Raw genomic sequence first — 24,477 nt, 5'->3', positions numbered from 1 at the left:
GGAAAACTACCCCACTTCCTCTCAAATCGCCGAGATGGCTGCAACCACGACTCCCCATGCAAGGGCATTTTCGTCCATAAATTTTGAAACTCACTCCGTTCACATCCGTTACAGGGTTTGGGGTTTGAAAAACATCTTGTTTAAAAGGAGGGGGTTTTTAGGGATTGCAAAACTAACGGGGTGTTTTTGGCAATTTTACAAACTTAAAGGGTTTTTTTGGCAATTTCCACTAATATTTATTAAGACAATATATAATAAGAACTAAAATTTGAATACAAGGCCTGATGTGATTCTTCCAACCACGATCCAAGTTCTCACCGCCGGCGCCTGCTCTCTCCGCCACCGCCACCGCCACCGCCACTACCGGCGCCTCTTGTGCAGGTGTCACAAAGCCTCTCCAAGCTCTCACCTTCACCTTCGCTCCTTGTGACCCCACATTCACTTCCATAACTCCCCTTTAACCCTAATTTCAACTGTGTCCTATATGCTCTGGAAACCAGATTGTTCCAGCGGCGATGTCGAAGCTGTTCTCCAAGTTCTTGGGCGTTTTCCGCTATCGCAACCTTGTTGGTGTGGACAAGGCTGGAAATCGCTACTTCACTCGAACGGAAAAGTTGGACGGAGTCGGTGAGATATTCTTGATTGGCATTGGAAACTGATATAATATATTATCTGATTTGACAAGTATCTCTTGTTTTTTCTTAAGAATTTTTTTTAATCCTTTAGATTTTGGATAGAACGGATGGCCGCAATAATCTCTTTGGTGTCTGCTTGTGTTTTGAGTCTGTGTCTTTTTGAATGGGATAATGGCCAAAATTTGAAGTTTAGGTGATTTTGAAGGAAAGTAAATTAAAGTTATCCAATTTGGTAATTTTTGTGGAATATTTGTCCATTTAAATGCTATATGAGAATAAAAAATTATCAAAATGATGTATTTAGTAAATTTTCATATTTGTATGTTGGTTCAATTCTTTCCTAGAACTTGCCAATTTGGGTAATTTTCATCTTTTTTGACAAATAAAAATAATAATTGTAAAAGATATTTGTTGATTAAATGATAACTTAAAATTTATGGATTTAGCATAGTATTAAAAGAGAGCAATTAGTTTGGCATCAAATTGATACAGTTCAAAGTTTGAAAAAGAATTGAAAGAACCTTGAAAGTTGGAACCATGGATTATCCTTTACTACATTGTCTGCTTCGTTGACAATAGACTCATGTATATCTGTGTGTGTGCTATAAAATTGTCTTTTCTGCTTTGAATTTATTTATTTATTTTTTTGGTCATTTTAGATGTATTGCATCGTGTTTTTGTTTGCACTTTCATTGACCAGTTCTGGAAATGCATTTTCAAAATGATGTTGTGCAATGATGAGAATTTTTATATCTGATTTTCCTAATTGTTATTCCAGTGAAGGAAAAAAGATGGGTGATATTCAAAGGCGAGGAGGACCCCACATCAATTCCAGGTTAGTTCCAAAAAGGCCTTAGTTTATTTTTTCTTTTTGTTATTGTATAATACTTATATGTCTTCCAAGGATAGAAAGTGCTTGCAAGTTAATCATTAAGTGAAGTAATATAATTGAACATGATTTTATTATGTGTAGGGATAAGTAAATTATCCTTATTTACAGAATCTTGCCCCTTGCATTTTGTGGATTTTGAAACTTATTTATGCTATTTTTATTTTCATTTGCTATAGTTGAGTGGATATGCTGGCTAAATGGGCAAAGGAAGAAAGCTCCAACTCCACAGGCAAGCAATTTTTTTTTTTTAAAAATAAAGTTACCATTTGGATTTTATTTCTTTAATTGTGATAACTGATATTACTGGTATTTATGAATGAAAATCTGTTATACATTGCATTCAACAATACTTTGATTTATGATATCTATAGGTTAAGCAAATTCTGTGGTAATCCTACAAAAGTTTTTCAGATAAATGCCTAAATCTTTTTTATTAAAATTATGAAAACCAGTAGTGCAGACCTCTTTCCATATTTGACAGTCAATTTTTTCAAAATATGCTGTGTATAAATGGATTTATATCTGGGTGCAGTCCATTTTAGCTTTACATGCAACATCATAGAGGAAAATATTTAACAGCTGAGTCACTTGATTCCAAATTGTGTCTAGTTAAATGCTTATGATATGTAGAATTGAATTTGGATTTTCTGTTGGCACTAACTTAATATTTTGCATGAATGTTGTACTTGTCGTCTTATGAAATAGCCTACAGGAAGAAAACATTGTTTTTTCCTCTTTAATCTTAGCGATTAAAGTCATGGACTACTGAAAACCTTACAACCTACTAGAACCATATACATCAGAATTGGTGACCATGAGAGGTGCAATACTTATATTCAATTTTAGTACAAGAAGCACGTGCTTGTTTTGCAAGTTGACTTCTCATAGAAGTTTTAAGTTGTGCTATTGAAGTAAAAATATTGAATGCGGTTGCAAAAGTTGTAACTAATGAATGGCAAAGATGTTGATGCCATTGAAGTGGCTATTGGTCGGCTGTAAATGTTGATGTTTTGGTTGATGTGAAGTTTGTTGCATGTATCTTGAGCATGTTCAGATTATCTGAAAAAATCAAATTTTAAGCATTATTTCTCCACAAATATTTCAAGTTCTATGCTTTCTGTATGTTCTTTGATTATTCTCATGCTTAACTATGTAGGACTGTGTATAAGTTTTACTTATTTGGAACACATTAAACTGATTATATCTGTTAAAACATGTCAGTTACTATGTTCAGGAAATGATTGAGCTGGAGGCCAGGCGTGAGCGAGTTAAACTGAACGCTGCATGTATGTTTCACCTTAATACTCTGTGATTTTACTGCAATTGCAGTCATTTTGATCTAATAAAAGCTTCTTACCTTATTTGATATGATAAAACTTCGATTCTAGGACAACATCAATGCAACATTAACTTTATGCCTCAAATTGCTACTGAGTGTAACTGCACTTAATTCACCAGATTATTCTCCATTCAAGGTTATTAAATTTTGTTAGTTTATATTGCATTTAACAAATGTTGCAGCCTTGTTCAAAATTTTGCTGGTTTAGACGCTTTCATTGTAAAATCCGTACAAAATCGAGGGATTCATTTAAAGAAAATTATGCCTGATATGGTTGATGTATATACTCTTCTATATTTTCTATTGCTCGGCAAAATGTATCGAGCGGCTTGTCTAGTAGTTCATGTATCAAGAGGTGGTCTTGATGATTGATGATGTGCTCTTCTTTTCTTTTCTTTTTTTTGGTGGGAGAAAAATTTATCCTTGACAAACATCCCTTTTCTTTTTTACATGCAACAGTATTCATATTTTAAAATGGGTTTTTCTGTTGTCTTCTTGATTATGTGCAGTTGTGAAAGAATGTTAGTCTGTTCATTGTTTAGGGACCAAATATCCACTAGCAATACAAATATAGTTCTCAACATTATTTTTGCTTAAATGCATTTTAATACATCTTAAAAGGATACAATTCTTCTCATGTTACTTGCTTGATTTGAATTAAGTTAAAACCTTGAAATGATGTATTATTGGTAGTATTGAACAAAATTAAGAGTGGTTGTTACTCTTTTTTTTTTCCCCAATATACTTGCTTTGTATTTGAACAAACATTACAAACCTCATATTTGTCATAAATCTGCTACTGTTTTTCTTTGTATCTCTTAGTCTTAGCTTATATTATGGGATTATGTTGTGTCATTTTTTCCTCCTTTTCTTCCTTTTTTTTTCCTGACATTGTTTAGATCTCTCATATTTGTCGCCAATTGTTTGTTTCATTTCACTACATCTTTTGTCATCTGATTCCCTCAAAGGGTGTTTTGTTCATGGAATCCTTAAGCATTTCTTGGCATCTTCATGGGAATGTGAAGTATTACAATGTTTGGTCCACCATTGTCAGACATTCCTATGGGCGATTTACATCCCATGGTAATCAAATTCCCCCATTTTGTGCGCTTGTGATTCTTTCATAATATGTGGTAACAAGATTACCACAAATGAGACATCTTTCTTATCTTTAAGATAAAATTAAATTTTTATTTCTCTATATCATAACTTCTTTTGCTCTATTTTTATTCTTTCTTTAATGATTAAATTTTTTCTTCTCTAATTAATTGAACAAAGAAATGCTCTGTTCTTGGTGATTTTACATGGACTAAATACCTCCATCTCATATTACTTGTAATGTGTCATATGTGAATTAAATTCTTAGGAATGTGAGAAGGAAGAAGAATACTTCATCCCTAAACCAAACAACAACAACAACATTAGTCCCAACTATTTGGAGTTGGCTACATTAATCTTTTCCATCCACATTGTTCTATCAAAAGCAAAAAAACTAGATAAACCTAGAATCGACAAATTATTCCGCAAAGTTTTTACTAAACACTTTTTAGGTCTACCTCTTTTACGACCCTCTACCTAATGCGCTTCCGCCATCCTTGTAGGGGCATCTATTGGTCGCCTCAAGGCATGCCCATGCCATTTTAAATGATTCTCTCTTAAAATGTCCATCAATGAACCAAACAAGCCATACTATTTCAATTTGTTACTAGCTTAATGCTATGCTTATTCTGATGTAAACAAGGCTTAGAGGGTGACTACTTGATGATTTCTTTATGTGAATTTGCAGAACTTATTTTGTACTGCATATTTATCATTTTCTTGTTCCATTTTAATGGTCTAAATGTTTGTTTAGTATATAAGGTTATTCTTGGGATTGCATGCATTGGGTATTCCATTTTTGTTTTACTCTGAACTTTCCTAATATAACCAAAAAGTACATAATTCAAATGGCCCTGGTTTAAAAATATACTGCAATATGGCCCAGTCAGCAAGCCATGTCAACTTGATTGGATTAGAAATTATTTTTGTAATGTGATCCGAGACATACATGTTATTTGTTTGGTTATGGGGTTATCCCTGACTAACCCTGGGTTATCCCATGACTCCAATCAAAGACTCAATGTTACTCCACCAACCTTTAATACTCTCTCTTGCTGGTTCTTTGTTTATGAAATTATAATTTATTTGCACCAATAACATCATTATTCAATATTTTTTCTTGCTTTAAGTGCTGAAAAAGGAAGAGGAGATGAAGTCCACTTCTAGCAGGCCAAAGCCCCAGAGCATTGGTAAGCAATTGGTTACATCAGACTACGCAAACATGCGTAACATTTTTGACAGAGGCAATTCTCTGTAACTTCATATACACTTGTTATTATAAACATGAATGTGATGCTTGGTTGTTGACACTTGACATATAGTTTTGTTCAGAGTCATGTGTTACAAAAATTTTATCGCACCTCAAAACATGAAGCACCTATATGTTTCATTTCATTGTATTACTTATCAAAGTAGTATGCCTTTGAATATCTTGGGGAAGAAGGAACTCCATATAGTAGAGAATATAAGAAATAAATTTAGAGTTCTCTATGGCTGTTTACTTATTTGTATCATTATACACATTCGATGTTCTTAAAGACTTGCCACTCTGATCTACATTACTGTATATGAATCCACATCAAGATGAATAATTGTACTGTACCAGCTCTTGGTATCATCAAGACTAGTGTTGCTTTGAAGTAGCTGTGCTTCATGCAGTATAATTGATTAGCCTGTTTTCCACTTTTGATGAATAGGCAAAGTTGAGTCTCCAGATCTTGAAAGTTTTATTCAGCAGTTTCGAAGAGGTTCCATTGATCACAACAAAGGTATATCTATCTTCAATAGCAACAAAATCAGAAAAACAACTTGGTCTAAGAACTATATATTGTTCTATAAACTTATATGCCCTTAACCAAAATTGAGTGCATTGCAGTTGAGTCCAATTTTCTCATATAGTTATACTTTAAATTAAATTTGTTGTAGTCTTAATAGATTTTGTTACATTCAAATCTCAATGTTTTCTTGCATGAATGTAGTTTGGTATTCAACTTGTTTAGGGTCCAAACTGTTTTTTTTGTAATTTTCTTAAGCAATTTGTACTTTTCTACCTGTCATGATTTTTATTATATTGTTGTAGTATCCAATTCTGCATTGACATCTATAGATGCCTTCTTCTGCTTCGATGTTTGCTTACATGGTAGACTACACTCTCTGGATTTTTCCCTTACAAATTTGGCCACTATTTTAGTAAAACTGTCATCATACCATAAAAGGTCTGAATCATCTTTTACCTATAGTGACCTTCACCGATTCAGGGTAGGTTTTCTTTGCTTTATTCCTTTGAGATTGCATCCTCCAATGTTTTTATTTCTACTCTTGCAACTATTTTTACTATGAGAGACCTATTGGGAAGCATCAGATTGAGCTACATTCAGGGATTCACTTCCTAACCAGATGGCTAGTGCCTTCTATTGGTGCTATGTTGTTGGATTTTCATTTTTTATCATTGTTCTATTTCTTCACTTTCTAATATTGAAGCAGCTTTCAAAAGTAACCCTTTTAGTTGTTTTGTGGAGTCATTTTATATGCCAAAATATAACCTAAATAAGATCTGTTGTTTGTTATTGTCTTCAAACATCAAATTGTCATGTACACTCGTTAATCCAGTATTATTATCTTCTTGTAAAATCTTAAAATTTAGAAATTTGTTCCTCTTTCTCTTGTATACAGAAAATTTTTCCTATAATTCTTTCTGTACACCAACTCGTCTGCAATTTTTATTGGTATCTCTTTTCATGTACATTAAATTTCTTCTTCTGTATTTCCCATCTTTCATGCACTCATCCCTTATCACTTGAGTAAAAGGATAATATGAGAGGCCTTATGTTCCAAATTGCCTTGCACATTATGTTCTTTACTGGTGAAAGATCTTTATATTTTCATTTTTGTATATTTGTTTTGGTACCTTGATTCATCCCTAGTTTTAAAGTGTTGGCAAATGTGGAAATCTTTCTTATACTTTTGACTAGACTACATTTATAGCCTGTAACATATGCATGATGTTTTTCTTTGTGTGATGTAAAAGTATCATTCTAGCTTAAAGATATGAAGTTCAGGTATTAGTGTTGCTTAAAAGAATGATCACTGTGCGGCCATATTATTTTATCTGATGATTTAAATGATCTATGTTGTCATATTGAGTACTGAGAGTTCTACTTTTATATTTTGGAAAGGTATGGCACATGATGATGTGGCTGACATAGTTGATGGTAACAAAGATGACAAAGACAAAGAAAGGTAACCTTTTTTTATCTTAATATCTCATCTTGGAGTATAATTGGATTTTTAATATTTATTCCTGTGCTAAATTGGCTGGTGGGGCTTGTATGATATGCCTGAATGTATACCAATATTATTATAATCTCAGTTTATCAAGGACCACAACTATCAAAATTTTCAAGTGTTATTGCTGGTTTTTTAATTGCATGAAGTTATTCATGATTTTCTGTTTAAATTAGTAATCCTTCCTTTGTAGCTCTCTTTTGGCCATCTTTAGTACAAGTGTGTTAATAAGTCATACCAATCATGATTCCCTATGAATTTGTTTTAGTATACTAAAACCATTTCCTAGAATAAACAGCATGGTGTTACTTCGCATGTGAGTACAGATTAGTGTGATGATTATGGGGATTGTAAATGGCAATAGTATCTGCATTGGTTTTAGTATTTGTAGTTAATTTTCTTTAAAAGCGTACAGCTTGTATGTAGTTATTGTCACTGTTAGGGTTAGTTTATAATGATTGACAAGTCGAGAGACATGGTCGATTCCCCTGAAAGCACTTTTATTTTTACCAAAGTTTTAGATAGGTTTGGAATTAGTTGATCTGTATTCAACACAGTTTTAAAGTGTGCTCTGAGTTTTGGTATAAATTCAAGTTGAATTGTTTGGTCATTACAATTTTCAACAAATTTTAACCTTTTTTAAAAATGGGATAGTAAAATATTCTTTAAAATAAGATAATTATAGCTAATACAAATAGGATTTAATTCATATTGTTTAAAAAGTCAACATAGCTGGGTATCAATGAAAAACTCTTATGTTTTCCATAGTTTTAGCTTAATTTGGAAGAATTGATGTGTTGTACATGGTTCTAAAATGTTCTTTTGGTTTGGGTACAAGTCCTAACTGAACTTTTTGACTGTTTCAATTACATCTTCAATTTCCCACCTTTTTTTTTAAGTTTAAATTGATTAAAAAACAGGAAAAGTAAGAATTCTGTAATAGCAAATTGATATGAGATTGAGTTATCAAGTGCATTGAGTCGGTCTTCATCGATTATGAACTATTCAAAGTAAATCAGGCTTTTGTGGGTCTAATTATTGATTAACCATATTTAATTATGTTTCACACTTTCACAGCTATTGGTACTGCCAATGATTTAGTTGTTAAGCACAAAAGCTTAATTTCACCTTGAGTTTAGCCCAATTCTTTGGTAAATGAGTCCAGTTCAAGCTAGCTAGTCTGGTTTTAAATTAATTTTGAACTAAGCCCAACTTGTTAACTTGTTTGAGGTTGGCATGATTTAGGTTTTAAGTATCTTACATCAATACTTTTTATGCGTTAGGTTAGTTAAGAAAATCAATTCTACTACAAATTAAATCAGTAGCAAGGTGATTAGAGGGGAAACCATTAAACTTTATTATTCTCCATTATTTTTAATTGAACCCAGTGGTGTATTAGACACGATTGCTAATTGTGCCTGCGCATAATGAAATGCACACTGCTGATGCATATCACGGGGCACGGTCCAACCAAGGCTGGGCTGGATCATGCTAGACGTCCTCGCTGACCCATTATTTATTAATAAAAAATTTAAAAAATATATCAACATTAATAACAAAAGATAGAAAGAAGATATATTATTTTGAGGTTTTTATAATGTTGAATAGAAAAAAAAAATACCATGGAAACAAAATAACCATTCGGCCAACTCACCCACTATGGAATAGAGTGCTTGTAGCCATAGGTCCACATGCCGTGCCAGTCCATGGGCCTTACCCTCCACACACACACATGGGCACTGGAACCACCTGCACTGTTGCACACAACCTCTATTCACAGTATCATAAATATGCCCTCACCCGTGATTCAAACTCTCACCACTTGCGAAATGGTTTAACGGAGACCCGACTATCAATCGGTTTTCCAGCCCATTGTTGCCTAGGGGATGGGTTGTGCCATGCACAGGTCGACAGGGCCCACTACTACAGTAATTGAACCTTTCTAAGAGTGCTAAATTTTGTTAAGTCAAATATGCACGGGTCGACAGGGCCCACTTCAACTCATTTATATGAGTCAAGCTCGAGCTGCTTACCCTTTTAACTCGAGTTGTGCCAAAATTAAATTAAGCCAAGCTTGTACCATTCTTGGTTTGTTCAGGTTCACTCGTTTATAGCTGTACATCTAGCCTAATTTGTTGATTATCTGGCTATGATTAATTATTTTCTTGTAATTTGCACAATTCCAAGTTAAAATTAACAGAAATTGTGAGAAGAATTGGAATTGATTTCTTAATTTTTGGAGTACAATGGGCAGACACACATTAACCCTAAATTAATCCCACAATTTATGGGATCCAAACAAATTAGAAAAATATTTTAACAAATCAGAAAAATCATCCTAATTCTGAGTAACTACAAAATAACTTTCCTAATTTACAACCTCCTAATTTACAGCTTTTTCTATTTTCTCCAACACTCCCCCTCAAGCTGGTGAATAGGTATTTTCCATTCCCAGCTTGAATACAAAGCTCTCAAATACTGAACTATTTAACCCTTTAGTAAACACATTTGCAAGTTGTCCATGAGTAGACACATAAGGCATACAAATCAATCCACTCTCCAGCTTCTCCTTTATGAAATGCCAGTCAATCTCAATGTGTTTTGTCCGATCATGTTGAACTGAATTGTGAGCTATGCTAATTGCTGATTTGTTATCACAATACAATCTCATAGGAGCATCCCACTTAATCTTCAAATCTTCTAAAATGATCTTCACCCGGAGTAGTTCGCACACACCTTGAGCTATTGCTTGAAATTCAGCTTCTGCACTTGATCTTGCTATGACTTTTTGCTTCTTGCTTCTCAACGTCACTAGGTTTGCTCTCCAAGAAAAGTACTAAACATCCGAGGTCGACCTCCTATTAACAAGAGATCCAAAACGTGAATCGAGCATCTCGTATCGCCTCAAGAGTGAGTCCTCGCTTTCTTCTAAATAAAATTCCTTTCCCTACATCGTTCCTTTGAGATATTGCAGAGATCCCGATTGCTGCCTGTAGATGATGAGCATGAATTGACTACCACACTCACAACATATACTATGTCCGTCTAGTATGAGATAGATGAGTCTCCCTACTAGATGTTGATACATCTCTATCTACTTGTAGCATCTTCCTTAGCTAAACCAAGCTTGAGATTCGGATCAATGGGAGTGGCAACAGGTTTGTACGCCATCTTACCAATTTCCTTTGGTAAATCCAACACATACTCGTTGGGGAATGAAGATACCTTTCCGGAACGAGCAACCTTAATTCCTAGGAAATATTTGTCTTCCAAGGCTTTGATCTCGAACTCTTTAGCCAAGCAGTGATTTAGAAGCTGTTTTTCTTCATCGTCATCACCTGTCACAATTATATCATCCACATAGACTAGAAGTGTTGTGACTCCATCTGAAGTTGAATATTTAATGAACAGTGTGTGATCCCCTTGACTCTGTTTATAACCCATAGCAATCATGACTTTTGCAAATCTTCCAAACCACGCTCGTGGGGACTACTTGAGCCCCATCATGAGGCATTCTTCAGCTCTACATACTGTATGTCCAATCAATTTTTTCTCATAACCTGGTGGAACATCCATGTAGATCTTCTCTGACAAATCTCCGTGAAGAAAAGCATTTTTCACGTCAAATTGCTCCAAAGCCCAGCCATAATTCGCTGCCAGTGATAATAAGATTCTCACTGTATGCATCTTTGCAACTGGAGCAAATGTCTCAAGCTAATCTATACCATAGGTCTGAGTATAACCCTTAGCCACGAGTCTCGCCTTATATCTTTCAATTGACCCATCTGCTTTATATTTTACTGTATGCCCACTTACATCCCACAGCCTTTTTTTTCTTCAGGTAGCTTTACTTACTCCCATGTTCTATTCTTCTCAAGGGCCTCCATTTCTTCATTCATGGCTCGTTTCCACTTTTCATTAAATAATGCCTCAGATAGGTGGTGGGAATGACAATAGTGTTTAGGTTGACATGGAAGGGTTTATGTGGGTTAGAAGTGTTTGAATGAAATGTAATTTGCAAGAGGGTACAATGGGCGTTTGGTACATTCTCTGGTTCCTTTCCTAATTGCTATGGGAAGGTTCTAATCATCCTCATGATCCATTTCATCTGGTAAATAGGATTTAGAGAGTGAGTCGAAGATGTTACCTCATTATTGTTGGGTTCCGGATTGGATTCTTGATCGTGTCTAGGGTCCAGGAGCAGCCATCTTCGCCTCTTGTGAACTCTTTTTGTTCTTCCCAAATCTTACATCTTCAAGGGCATGATTGGTCTTGGACTGGTTTGAGGTTCAATTGGTGAAGGAAGGATTGGACTTGGACTCTCGGTTAGGCTTGACTTGTGTGATTGGTTTTGAAGGTTGAGGTTCAGATGTGATGAGCAGTGGCGTTATCTTTTTGGTTAAGTGATGGTACTAGGAAAATCTTCAAAATCCTCAACCATCCTATCTTCTCTTTTTTAAACTCTTCCCGAAGATAAGAATGAGGGAAATAGGACTCTTGTTCATGAAAAGTCACATCTATGGAAACATAAAAACTCTTGGAGGAAGGATGATAACATTTGTACCCTTTTTGTGTGGAGGAATATCTGACGAAGATGCATTTAAGAGCCCTTGGGTCTAGTTTTCCCGCTATGTGACTACTGAATGTGAACATGGGACACACAACCAAAATATCCGAGAACAAGGTTATTTTGTGATTTGTAGGTGAGGGGTAAAAAGGTGGAAAGTTTCTCCATGGGACTTTTGAAATTTTAAGACTCTAGTTGGCACCGATTGATTAAGCTGTGTGAAATAAGTATCGCTTTCCAAAAAGACTTTGGTACTTGTTTTTGAAATAACAAGGCCCTAGGTGCTTTGAGTGGGTGACCCATTTTCTTTTCGCCACTACCATTTCGTCGAGGGGGTGCTGAATACGAGGACTCATGTACACTATTCCTTTTCCTCAAAGTCAGGGACTAAGTATTTGATTAAAATAATCCTTGGCATAGTCTATCTCTGATTTTGACACCAAATTGGTTTTTCTATCATGGAGAAAGAAATTAGAAGGGCCATAGTGACATCGGGACTTTTGTTTAAGCAAGAACACCCGGGGTAACGCTGCAGTCTGATCATCGTGAATGAGAACAAACCATCTTGCCCCGTAGACATTTGGAATATTAGAAGGCCCCTACTATCACTATGGAATAGGATGGAAGGAAAGGGTTATTTTTATTCTTTCGAGTTGGAAATGGGACAGCTTATGTTTAGCTAGTTCACACCTCACAATGAAATTGTCCGCATTAAGACCTTGAAACAAAGAAGGAAACAGGATTTGTAAAACTCTAAACGAGATGGTAGTGATGATGATAAAGCAAATTTGTCCTTTTTGTTAAAGGAAGAGAATCTAGTTATTAGAGAGGTGATTGCCGTTCTGTTACGTCCGATTAGGATGGTATGTCCAGGTAGTAGAGAGCCGCTCTTTTCTCAACACGTCAGGTCATCCTCCTCGAATCCCTGTCCTAAAATACACAACAATCCTATGATAGAAAACCACATTGACATCTGTAGTCTTAGGTAAATTTTTGGATAGAGATAAGATTGGTGTATAGAGTTGGAACACTAAGAACATTTTAGTAGAGTGATGAATTTATTCTAATATCTCCTACACATGTACTGGTTAATTTGAAAGAACCATTTGCTGTGTGTAATTTTTCTAATACTTGGACATGGCGTGTAATTTAGGGAAGAAACTAAGTGAGTTGGTCCTATGGTCGTGCACGTGACGAGACCATGACCCAAGAGTTGATAAGGTGATTATCCCGAAGACATTCAACCTAATAGAAGGAGGACTCACATGAATACACCAAGGAACAAGTCGCGAGGATTTTTCCAGGGGCTATTGATGAGAGTGCTTCAATCTTTCAATAACTTCATGGTTGAATCCACTAGATTCTTGTGGAAAATGTCTGTTGTTTCTTGAATGCACAATATTTGCATGCTCTAGCCCTTTGCTTGTACCCTCTCTTGGTGTCCATTCACAACTTGGTGGCTTGCCATGGAGTTTCCAACACCTATCCCTGGTATACAGTTACTTTTTACAATAGCTGCACCTATTTTTGTTCTTCATTGCTTCTCTGGTGAGATTGCTATTACCATCTGCCACCATGACCGCGCCATCATTGCTTGGGGAATCAAGCATTAGTCTCTTTCTACTTCCCTCAATCCGGATTATTGCAACAACTTCATTAAAGCAGGGATTTTTTGGTTTTTCAAGAATTTGAAATCTTAACTTAGATCAAACTCAAGATTGAGTCCTACCGAAAATCATAGATCCGGTCTTGTTCAATGAATTCTTTTGAGAATTGCAGCATCATCTGGACATTTAGCTTAATCACCCTATAGCAGATCGAGCTCCTGCCAAAGCGACTTCAATTTATTTGCATATCTCCTAACATTCTTGTTCCCTGCTTTGCAACCATTGTTTTCACCTTCACATCATAAAACTTGGGCAGCATCCTTTGCCTTGGAGTAGGTTTGCTAAATTGCATCCCAAATCCCTTCTGCGTTGACAAAAACATGCACGTATCCCTGATTTAGGATCACTCGAGTTCCATAGCCACGCCATAATCGACTGAGTCTTTTCATCCCTATACTTTAAAAAGTGGATCATTCTATCCGGTCCAAGCTCTATGATATAGCTGATTTTCCTCTGCCTGAGAATGGTTCGAACCAATTGAGACCACTAAAAGATAATTCCTTCCATTAAGTAGATATGCTGTCTGAATACTCTGAAGTTATCACTTTGGTGCTAGACCGATACAGATTCTTTTGATTGATTCAAAACATAAGATTCAGACATCTCGATATTGCCATGAATTCAATTAGAATTTGAGCTCTGATGAAAGACTTGTTAGAAGAGAAACTACAGCAATGAAGCCTGCCTCGAGAAGAAAAGAATCCCAAGAAGAAGAGAAGAACCTAAAGCTCGGGTACCATAACATAAATTGTGAGGAAGAATTGGAATTGATTTTCTTAATTTTGGAGTACAATGGGCACATACATACACACATTAACCCTAAAATTAATCCCACAATTTATGGGATCCGAAAACAAATCAGAAAAATATTCTAACAAATTAGAGTCATCCTAATTTTTGGTAACTAACATAACTTTCTAATTTACAACCTCTAATTTTACAGCTTTTTCTAGCTGCTCCAACAAAAATATGTGAAACAACCTCTATCTAATTATTCATTTAATGGTATTGAATCATTTCACATATAATATATTATGTAATATTATTAGAAGAGAATTGCATGTGTACGTAACAAAAGGGGATAATCGCTTAAAGATCCTGTAAGAATTATATCTATTTATATATCCCCATAATGATTGTTATATTGCTTTACACTCTTGTATGTCCTACAGTCAAAAATAAACCTAACAAACTGCATGTAAGAATCTTATTTGAATATGTGTGATCACCCTAAATTTGACAAAAAAATTGCGAATAAGGTAAAAACCCAAATAGAACAAGAAATAAAAATTCTCTTTTCTCCAATTGGGGAAGATTGTTATGTATTTAGAATTGATTCTCACTGCAATATTACTAGTAGCATAGTATTCTCTATATGAGGAAGTTGATATTTTTGTGGGGATATATATTCAATTTTCCCTATTAGTGATTGTTGTTGTTAGAAGAGATGGAGAAGAGTGGAACAAGTCTATTATGTCTTGAACAAGTCTCATGTAAGACCCTTTGGGTCTGCATATAAGGAAAACAACACACTACAAATATACCCCTGTACTCATATAGTATATCCCTGTACACATGTATACATACATATATGTCTAACAGTTGTTTGCCTATAATATTGTGAGATAAACATTGTTAAATTGCCCATAATTTTTCTATGACCTATGTATTTAATGTCTAATTGAAAAAATGAAGAATTTTTAATGTGAGTTATCAATTCTACCTTACTATATGCTTGAAATCGACTAGAATTCAAGGGAGGGATTCATGTGAAAAACTTAAAAGGGTTGAAAGTAAATAACTCAAAAGATACGATATATTTAAGAAAAAAAATTCTAAGGTTTAATAGATAAAATAAAACACACCAATCCTTGAGGTTTAAAACCTACAATTCAGTCACTCAAGTTAATGTTAGCACATGATGTATTAATCATTTTGGTCAGTCAGTCCTATGTCTTCTTATAAAACAATTAACAAAATGGAAATGCAAACTTTAAACTCAACTAAGTGGTAAATTTATAACAATTAGTGGGGGTTATGGCTTTAAAACTGGATTATTATTTTCATTGTTCAGTGCCATTACAGCACCTAATAGTCATCTCAAATCCCCATGTAGAGAGATTGTGGAGTATCAATATGACTGTCCGCAAGATTCACTGATGGATGAGATATGCATGTAGAGGGCATTTGGATTAGGGGTTGCACATTGAGGGATGGCAATTTTATTTACCATAGAGAAAGCATGTGACTTGTTTGTTTTATTAAAAGAGCACCAACCAGCCCTTCCAATTTTATTAGAACTCTGTATTCTTTTTTACACTAGTGGATATGGGCCATCTATTGGCTAATTGACGTAAGCTATTCTGTGTTTGTAATTGATTGATTGTTTGTTTCTCCCTGCTGTATTCTGTATCTTTGTGGTGAGAGGGTGATAGATCTAACCTAAGGCTGGTAATGGGGCGAGATCCCGATCCCGTGGGGACCCGACCCAGCGGGGACGGGATTCTCAGTTCATCCCGTGGGGGGCGGGGACGGGGACAACCTGTCCCCGTTTGTTAAATAGGGTCGGAGGGATTGTTATCGCCCATCGAATCCAAATCCCCGATTAAAATAATATATATAAATTTTTAATTTAAATTATTTCTGATTTGCCTTTTTGTACATTATCTCATTAAATTTCGTTTTTGCTTCATACACATTTGGAGTATTTTATTTTTGTAAATTTTGTTTTTGTTGGTTTTGTTGAGCTTTATTTTTGAATGATTTTTATAGTTTTATCATGTGTATTAGTGTGTATTAGTATTAGATAAAACAATCAAAACTTATAGGTATATGGGGATCCCATGAGGCAGGCCGAGGGCGGGGAGATAACTCCCCGCCCTGGGGGAGTCGGGGCAGTTCCCGTCCCGACTCTCGCGGACGAGGGGCAGGAGACCCTCCCACCCTGCCCTCGCCCGCCCCGTTACCAGCCCTAATCTAACCATGGGTGTTAGTCGAAAAAGATATGGTATGGGTGCATTTTGGTCCCTGAAATATGCCTACATAATTATTTCAGCCTTGGAATAATAAAAAAGATTGCTTTTAGTTTTAGGATTAATTTAAAACATATTGCAACAAAAGCTGATTGATAGTTTAGGGACTTTCCCTAACCTCTTCTTCCCAGTGCAAGTACCAAAAATAATCTTTACTCTTTTTTTTATTTAAGCACTAACATGAATATTGGGATATACTTAGGGACCAAAATGCACTTTCACCGTAGAATTTCCATGATCATTAAATGTATTGCCCAATTTGATTTAAACCATATTAATCAGATCAACTAATAGCTTTCTATGCTTTTGGTTTTGGAGTTCTACTTCTGAACATAGAAATTAGAATGTTTGTCATTGTTAGATGCATTTCCTTTTAGTTCGTTTCTATGCTTTTTAGCTTAATGTTTTTAGAAATATTTGGAAAGAAAACTAAGTGAAATGGGTGGCAGCATTTTTTTCATCTTTGTGGCACATTCAATTTTTCAATTTGCCTTTTCAGGTTATTTCTATCATATTGAACTCAAACTCTTCTTAAGAATTGGTCATTCAATTCTAATTGTTGCTTCTTTCTAAACACTTTCAACAGAAAGGATTTTGTTTCAGATGCGCTAACAATTTGGTTAAATTGAAATACGTTATAGCACAAGTTTAACTGGAAAAAAAAAAACCTAGAGTGTTATTAAATTATTATTGTCAATACTATTCCTGTTCATCTACTCATTTATAACTTATTTCAGGTCTTCAGAGCCAACTGGATCCGGTGAATCTTTTAAACCGGGAACTTGGCAACCACCAATGTAGTAGTAGTAGTTCAGGTGATACCAATTTGTATTTTGAAATAAATTAAATTCAGTAAGAATTACTGAGCTGCCAATGGGAGAGATTGATGATCATGTCTTTGTTGTATTATTCTTTTCCCTATTTTCCGTGTCATTTAGATGTCTTTTAGCATACCATAGTCACCTTGCAGCTTTTCATCCGTTGGAGATTCTCAGTTAGGAGATTAGCTTCTACTGGTTAAATTTTGAGATTCAAATCAAAATGACAGGATTAATTGTCAAAAGGTTGATGACTGTTGGTTTCTAAATTGTGAAACCTTTCTTTAGTATACATTCGACATTCTTTTAAATCTTCGGCAACTGTATAATGAAATGTGATAACTCATTCCGTTTTTTGGCATTGTGAGGTATCTATTTATCTATTGTTTAATTATTTAACAAATGATGTTGTATCAAATAAAGGCTCCCACTTTTGCAGTGATTTAGAATCTCCTGTTGGCTTGGATGCTATTGTATTTGGTGCAAGATAAGATGTAACTAATCTTTAAAAATATTATATAGGTTCCATATAATTAGTGTTTAAAAAATGTTACTTCAACTTTATATATTCTCTATAGTTTTTATATGCTACAGTTGGGATTGCAATTTGCAAAACATGTATCCATCCAATTCTGAAGATTGTGTGTGTTTGGAAACAAATGTGCAAGACCAAGCATTCAACATTAATGTTTCACAGAAACAATTTTAAGTTATGGAAAGCAAGGTTTTTAATTTAAAACACACAAGAAACACCCCTCATTATTCAGGAAATGCTTCTAGATTCAACAACAGTCATCACTAACTGATCCAACAAAAAGAGGCGTTTGTTTGTTTTACAACTTTGATTCCACAAAATGATCAATCAGAAATTAATGAAGACTTATTTTTATTCATCAGAATGATCAATTCATGAAACAGAACAGGGCTATTCTCTGCATAGTTATTCTACAGTGCAGCGATGCACTCGATTTCAATCCTAGCATTCATAGGTAATGCAGCAACCTGGTAAGTAGAACGTGCTGGAGCAGGATATGAGAAATCTGCATAAAGATGGGAAACCCAAAACCAGGATTAGTTACAAATCATACATCCAGATGTGCTCACTAAATTGAACCAAAAAATAGCTAACTTCAGTTTGAGAAGAGTAGATAAATTTGAAAGGGTAAATTATTTAAATAATCGCCCAACTATTACAATATTCCTATTTGAATCACCAAATTATAAAAAAATTTCAATTAGTTACTCGAAATTTAAATTCACATTCAATTGAATCACTTATGTTTAAGCTGTTGACGGCAAACTGATGTGGCATGACACATTATATAACTTATATCACATCAACCATGTCATGTGGCTAAGCATCATTTTTATCCCCCCAACTATGCTACAGGGCCTTCAGGAGGGGAAAAAAGGGATTAAAGATATAAGAAAGAGCGCGGGGAAAATGGTTTCTCACTGGATAAAAATGATACTTCACCACAATGGCATGGTTCACGTGATGCAAATTATGTAACATGTCATGCCACATCAGCCTGTCGTTAATAGTGTGTGCACAAGTGATTTAATTGAACGTGAATCTGAGGCTGGGAGGGTAAGGTACCCAATTGAAATTTTTCCTAATTTGGTGACTCAAAAATTTTAGTAACTCAAATAGAAATACCCGAATAGTTGGATGACTATTTAAATAATTTACCCAATCTTACATGATGTCCAAACTGAGTTATAGCATTTATTGTGATCAAGATGGAAAAACATTCAAGATTATAAACAGAAAAGTTAAAATCAGTCAGAAAAACGTGTTGAAGGCATGCAGAAAATAAGCCCAGAACCTCTTATTAATTAAAATATCAAGCTTGCACAGAATATAACAGCTGGTCTGCAGACTCACATTTGGAATATATCTCATTAACTGCTTTGAAGTCTTTCAAGTCTGCCAACCTGTAAGAGAAGATTGTGAAATGATTGTAAGAAAGATAACTTTTTAGATCACTGGACATCAGAAGAAATGAGAATTCTCACATAATTGTTGTCTTAACAACAGCAGAGTAGTCAGCACCACTAGCTTTAAGTATTTCTCCCATGTTCTTCAGGACCTGCAGGTTCAAAGATAGCTTAAAAGACATACCAGAAGTATTCTTATTTTAGGAGATCATGAATCTGCTATCTCAATTGGGTTACGGATATTCCAGACCATCAAGACCATATTTATGACTAAAAATGCACAAATGGCTTTGGACTAATTCCATGAATACCATAACATCTGATTCTATATTTTGGAATTATTGAATACCCAATTAACACAAGAAGTTAACAAAAATCTGAAAGCAAAGTCATTAATACTTTTTGGGACCAAAGTTCGTGTCAATTTTAGTGGCCTCACAACTACATTGAGATCCATTGAGATCCAATTGCAACATGGTTTAGATCAGTTTATTATTCACATTTAAAACTGAACATGAAATTTCATCTTTGACTCTAGTTCCATTGTATCTTGATCGCTTTCCCTAGGAAATGCTAATTACATAGTCCTTCCAAAGGCAAGAGAGAAAGGAAGCTATAAGTCTTTGACATAAAGTTATTAAAAAAAGGTATTCACCTGTTCAGTTTGACCTTCTATGCTGTCAGAGATGAATTTTCCTGTCTAAATATGAGAGTTTAAATAATCAATAATCTATACAAAGATAACTAAATATATTTTATAATTGCTCCACGCTTCTGGTCATTAAAGAATAAACAAAATGAAAAGAAAACAAACCTCAGGAACAAGTCCAAGGACACCAGAAACAAACAGAAGGTTGTTAGCCTTGATAGCTTGAGAATAGGGTCCCAATGCTGCAGGAGCCTTTTCGGTTTTGAACAGCCTCTTTTGCTAACTGGCATTGACAAAGTAATTCACATTCAGTCATTCCACAAAGCGGGCAATTTGCAGTCAGAGTAGAAAAGGAAAATTACTTCAATTTTAATGTCATGTAACTTCAGAATGACAATGTCTGGCACATTCTAGACTATTGATACTGAAATGACTTCAGTAGTAGAAGGGAAAAAGGTAATCAAATAGGTTAAATACAAAGTTATACAAACAATTTGGAAGAATTAAGGCTGTGTTTGATTGCCCTTTTTTTCCCTGGAAAAATTTTCCACGGGTCATTTTCCAGTTTTTTAGGCTGTTTGTTTGTCAAAATTTTTCGTGGAAAATTTTTCCACAAACTCTGTCACGTGACCCTATTTTCCCAGTGAAAAATTTTTCCTGCCTCCACCCTGGGAAAAGTTTTTCAGGGAAAAAGTAAGGAGCTATTTGAAAAAATAACTTGCGAGACAAATCAAATTTGGGATAAGGATCAACTTCAATGTTTTTTCTTTTATTTTAATTTTTTTTAGAGTAATTATATAACTTGATAATATTTTAAATAAATTTATCCAAATCAATGAACAAATCCCGAGGCGTTTTGATTGTGAGATTCAATTACATGTAGTATTGTTTATAATTATCAAATATTTTTTTAAATATTTTTTAACAATTTTAATAATTTTTAAAAAATTCTATGGAAAATGTAACTTTTTCTAGGGAAAATTGATGCAATCAAACAACAAATTAGGTTTTTTTAAGAGCAATCAAACAACAAAATCTGAATTTTCCATCGAAATTTTTTTATTTTCTCTTTAAAAAATAGTGCCAATCAAACGACTATTTTTTCATTTTCCATAGAAAATTTTTCCATGTAAAAATATTCCATGGAAAAATTTTCTTTTCCAGCCATTTTCCATGTTGTCAATCAAACACAACCTAAGAGAAAATTGTTACTAGTGAAGACCACAAGATTCATGATTTGAATATCTACCTAACAACATCAAAAACCCTACTATTGAAGGAGCAAAAAATGCAAATAGAAGGCACAACATTTTTTTTTTCAAAAACAGAGATTTGAAATTTTTAATTTCTCTATATCTTGAATTGGCATATATCGTCGTGGATGTCTTGACTTTCAGTCAAAGACAACAAGATGATGGACAGAAGGAGCTAAACATCAAATCCATGAAAATTGATAAGGAAACCATTATTTCAAATCTTCTTCTTGAGCAATAATTTCAGATGTTCTCCATTTCAGAATGATTAGTAAACAAGGATCTTATATGACCTTAAGGTACAACAGGTCTAAATAATTCACCTTACACGCATGTTAAAAATGACGATCTATCAATGAAAGTGAATTTACAAACAATGCTTCACCATTTATGCAAAACATCCTTATTGCACACATGCAAGTTTTTACTATTTTCAATAACTCAATAATGTAAAGATCTTTGAAGATAGTACAACTAGACAAATTCTACGCATAATTGATCAAATTGATCCTCTAAACTGCAAATTTCCATTCAAACAAAAAGAAAAACAAAAAACAGAGAACAGAGAACTTCAAACGCTCAACTATGATCCCAAATCAGCAAGGGAAACAAATTCTCATACCACTCTACAGGAAGCTCTCAGAAATCAACAAGTTCAGCCAAAAAAAAAAAAACTAATTTTGATTTGAAAGGTAAACTAGTTTAACTTTCAAGAATCCAATTTCACCAAATTCAACAACATTATCATAGGTTCAAGTCAACCTATAGTCCATCAACCTAATCATCAAACACATATGGAACAAAATATTCAGCTTTCGAACAAAGATATGCATGAAAATGGTGTGTTTTTTAAAAAGAAAAAAAAAGGGGCAATTACCAGAAGCAGAGGTAGAAAATGAAGCAGAGGCCACGCAGGCGAATGGCTTTGAATGAGAAGTAGAAGAGGACCAGAGCCTAGAGCCAACAAAAGAAACGCAGCAGAGCCCAGCAGCGAGCGGGTATCGAGAGCGCAGAGGGGCGAATCTGAGCACCATGCGCCGCCGGCATGGACAACCTCGCCGCGCACCAGGCCATTGTAAAAACCTACCACCTCTTTCTGACAAAAACCACTTCAGAGTTATAGATAATCTGAAATGACTTTTTAAATGAAAAGAGTGTGAAATGAGTGGATTTCGAATTGATTGATATTACTTAAAATTTAATTTTTAATTAATTATAGATATTTATTGATATTAACATTTTTTAAAAATTAATTTATTTATGTAACTATATTTTGTTAAACATATTGATTGGTTACTATTTAGATACTTAATTGGGAAGATGGGATTTGTCTTGAACAAGGTTGTTAGTATTGTACCAGAGGTTTTTCTCTTGAAACTAGTATATACTAACATTGGTGTATTTCGCCATTACAGGTTAACCGTTATTTTTGCATATTTATATACACATATATATTTGTGTTTGTGGTTATATGTGTAGATATGTATGGTTTATCAAATATATATATATATATATATAATCATATTGACAATTCTACTATATTGTCCATTGAAAATTCTAATCTAATCAACATCAACCCAATTTTAGGAGTTATGCTCAGTAGGTGTGAATAATTAGGGACTTATGGGTAAATATTTACAAATAAGTCCAACTAAAGAGGAATTAAAAATTTTATTAAAAGTTATAAAAATAGGCACTTTCGTTGAAAACACATGTTTTGATCGGTAGCATTAGTGTAAGGCCATCTCCAACCCAAAAACTACTATGTTTTAGCGTTTCGAGTCTTAAAAATACTGAACCCTACAGGTGAAAGTTTACTCCGACCATCATCTCTATTTTTAACTCCAAAAATGGAATATTCTAAAAAAATATTCTTTTATTTCACAATTTATATATTCATACTGATCCATAGAATTTAATCATGCTTTGAATCTTTTTCCACTTTTAACCATTGAATTATTTAAAGTGGTAATTGCCAAAAAAACCCCTAAAATTTGCAATATTTCCAAAAACACCCATTAATTTCGAATCCCTAAAAACCCACTTTCTTTTAATTTCATTCTCTTCCAAACCCCAAAGCATGATAGCGTGGTTAACGGAGTGATTTTTTTAAACTTTATGGGACTGAAATTGCTCACGCATGGGAAAGTCGTGGCATTGCCATCATTTTGGCGGTTAGAGAGGAAGGGGGGTTAGGATAATCCCAGAGATAACTTTCTTTTGGAGCTAGTATACTTGATTTTTATCAACTCGTCTCTTCAGATTTTCCCTTTCGTCTCTGCCGGAACATCCTCTGTAATTTTAGTTTTTCCCTTTCCACCGGTGTCTCGAAGGAGAAGTCCCGCGCAAGTATTCGGCATTTCATCATTTCGCAATCTAAGGTATTGAAGAAGTTGTGATTATGGTTTTATGTTAACTATTCTGTTACAAAGAAAGATTTTTTTCGATTTTGTTTTGTGATTCTGTTTTTATTGGAAGACATTGAAGCTTGTAGGGGGATTCATTGGCTGGGGTTTTGTTAGTCTGCACGGAGATTTCTCGTCTAGGGTTTTGTTTTGTTTTACATTTTCGTCTGCCTACATGATCGAATTAGTTTTTCGATTGTTATGATTTGTGTAATGTTTATAATGTACGTTTCCCCTTTCATTTGATATGGTTACAATTTTATAAATGAGGTCTCCGTTTAAGATATGAGTTGTGGTTTAAAAAAATATGTCACCACTTAACTATTGTTGTCTCTGTTTAACAAACTACGTCTCCATTTAACACATGATATCTCTGTTTAAAAATTGACATGTTACCATTTAAAACTTTTCATTTCCCGCTTAAAAATTTGTGAATACTACCGAATGTGTTGTCATTGTCACAGGCTAGTGATTATGGCGGTCAACCTAGTTAATGGGAGATGCTACTTGACACCGGTAGTGGAGACCTTGGCTGAATTGAAAGTTCACATGATCCCTCGACACTGGGAGATCATCCGAATGACACCGTTTGCAGCATTTATTGAGTTGGAAGCTGTATTCCAAGAGCGGGCCATTCTTGATTCTCTGTTGTAAAGGTGCGATGACCACACCAATAAATTCAGGATCGGGGAAAGCCTGTTGAGTTTCAGGCCTCAAAATGTGGCCCTCGTTCTTGGTCTGCGTTGCGATGGCGACACAGTCGTGTTTTAGAAGAAGAAAACCCGCTCAGCTTTCGAAGGGAGGTATTTATCAAAAACCTATGAGAGACGCAGAGACTCCATCAAGAGCACTCTTGTGCAACTTGTTCGACAGAGGGGCGAAGAAGAAAATTTTGT

General features: G+C 34.6%; 1 protein-coding gene and 1 pseudogene across 1 annotated transcript; one reads left to right on the top strand and one right to left on the bottom strand.

The window, feature by feature from the left end:
* The first annotated feature begins 285 nt into the window (after positions 1-285).
* LOC120257202 (NADH dehydrogenase [ubiquinone] 1 alpha subcomplex assembly factor 2-like) lies at positions 286-17,696 on the top strand. Its single transcript, XM_039264776.1, has 9 exons — positions 286-381; positions 501-627; positions 1,414-1,470; positions 1,704-1,756; positions 2,762-2,813; positions 5,095-5,154; positions 5,662-5,733; positions 7,141-7,204; positions 17,253-17,696. The coding sequence occupies exons 2-9, from the start codon at positions 516-518 to the stop codon at positions 17,314-17,316; spliced, it is 534 nt and encodes a 177-aa protein (XP_039120710.1). The 5' UTR covers positions 286-381; positions 501-515; the 3' UTR covers positions 17,317-17,696.
* A 396-nt stretch (positions 17,697-18,092) lies between these two features.
* Positions 18,093-22,586, bottom strand: LOC120257204 (annotated as a pseudogene).
* Positions 22,587-24,477: the final 1,891 nt, after the last annotated feature.

The sequence above is a fragment of the Dioscorea cayenensis genome, unplaced genomic scaffold (genome assembly GCF_009730915.1).
Source record: "Dioscorea cayenensis subsp. rotundata cultivar TDr96_F1 unplaced genomic scaffold, TDr96_F1_v2_PseudoChromosome.rev07_lg8_w22 25.fasta BLBR01001942.1, whole genome shotgun sequence".
Classification (NCBI taxonomy): Eukaryota; Viridiplantae; Streptophyta; class Magnoliopsida; order Dioscoreales; family Dioscoreaceae; genus Dioscorea; species Dioscorea cayenensis.
This window is presented reverse-complemented; position numbering and strand designations above follow the sequence as displayed.

Bases quoted from the DNA above. Each gene is read 5' to 3' on its own strand.
- LOC120257202 (XM_039264776.1), top strand. From the start codon at position 516: ATGTCGAAGCTGTTCTCCAAGTTCTTGGGCGTTTTCCGCTATCGCAAC. The intron at 628-1,413 runs GTGAGATATTCT...TTGTTATTCCAG, and splicing joins GGAAAAGTTGGACGGAGTCG to TGAAGGAAAAAAGATGGGTG. The intron at 5,734-7,140 runs GTATATCTATCT...TATTTTGGAAAG, and splicing joins TTCCATTGATCACAACAAAG to GTATGGCACATGATGATGTG.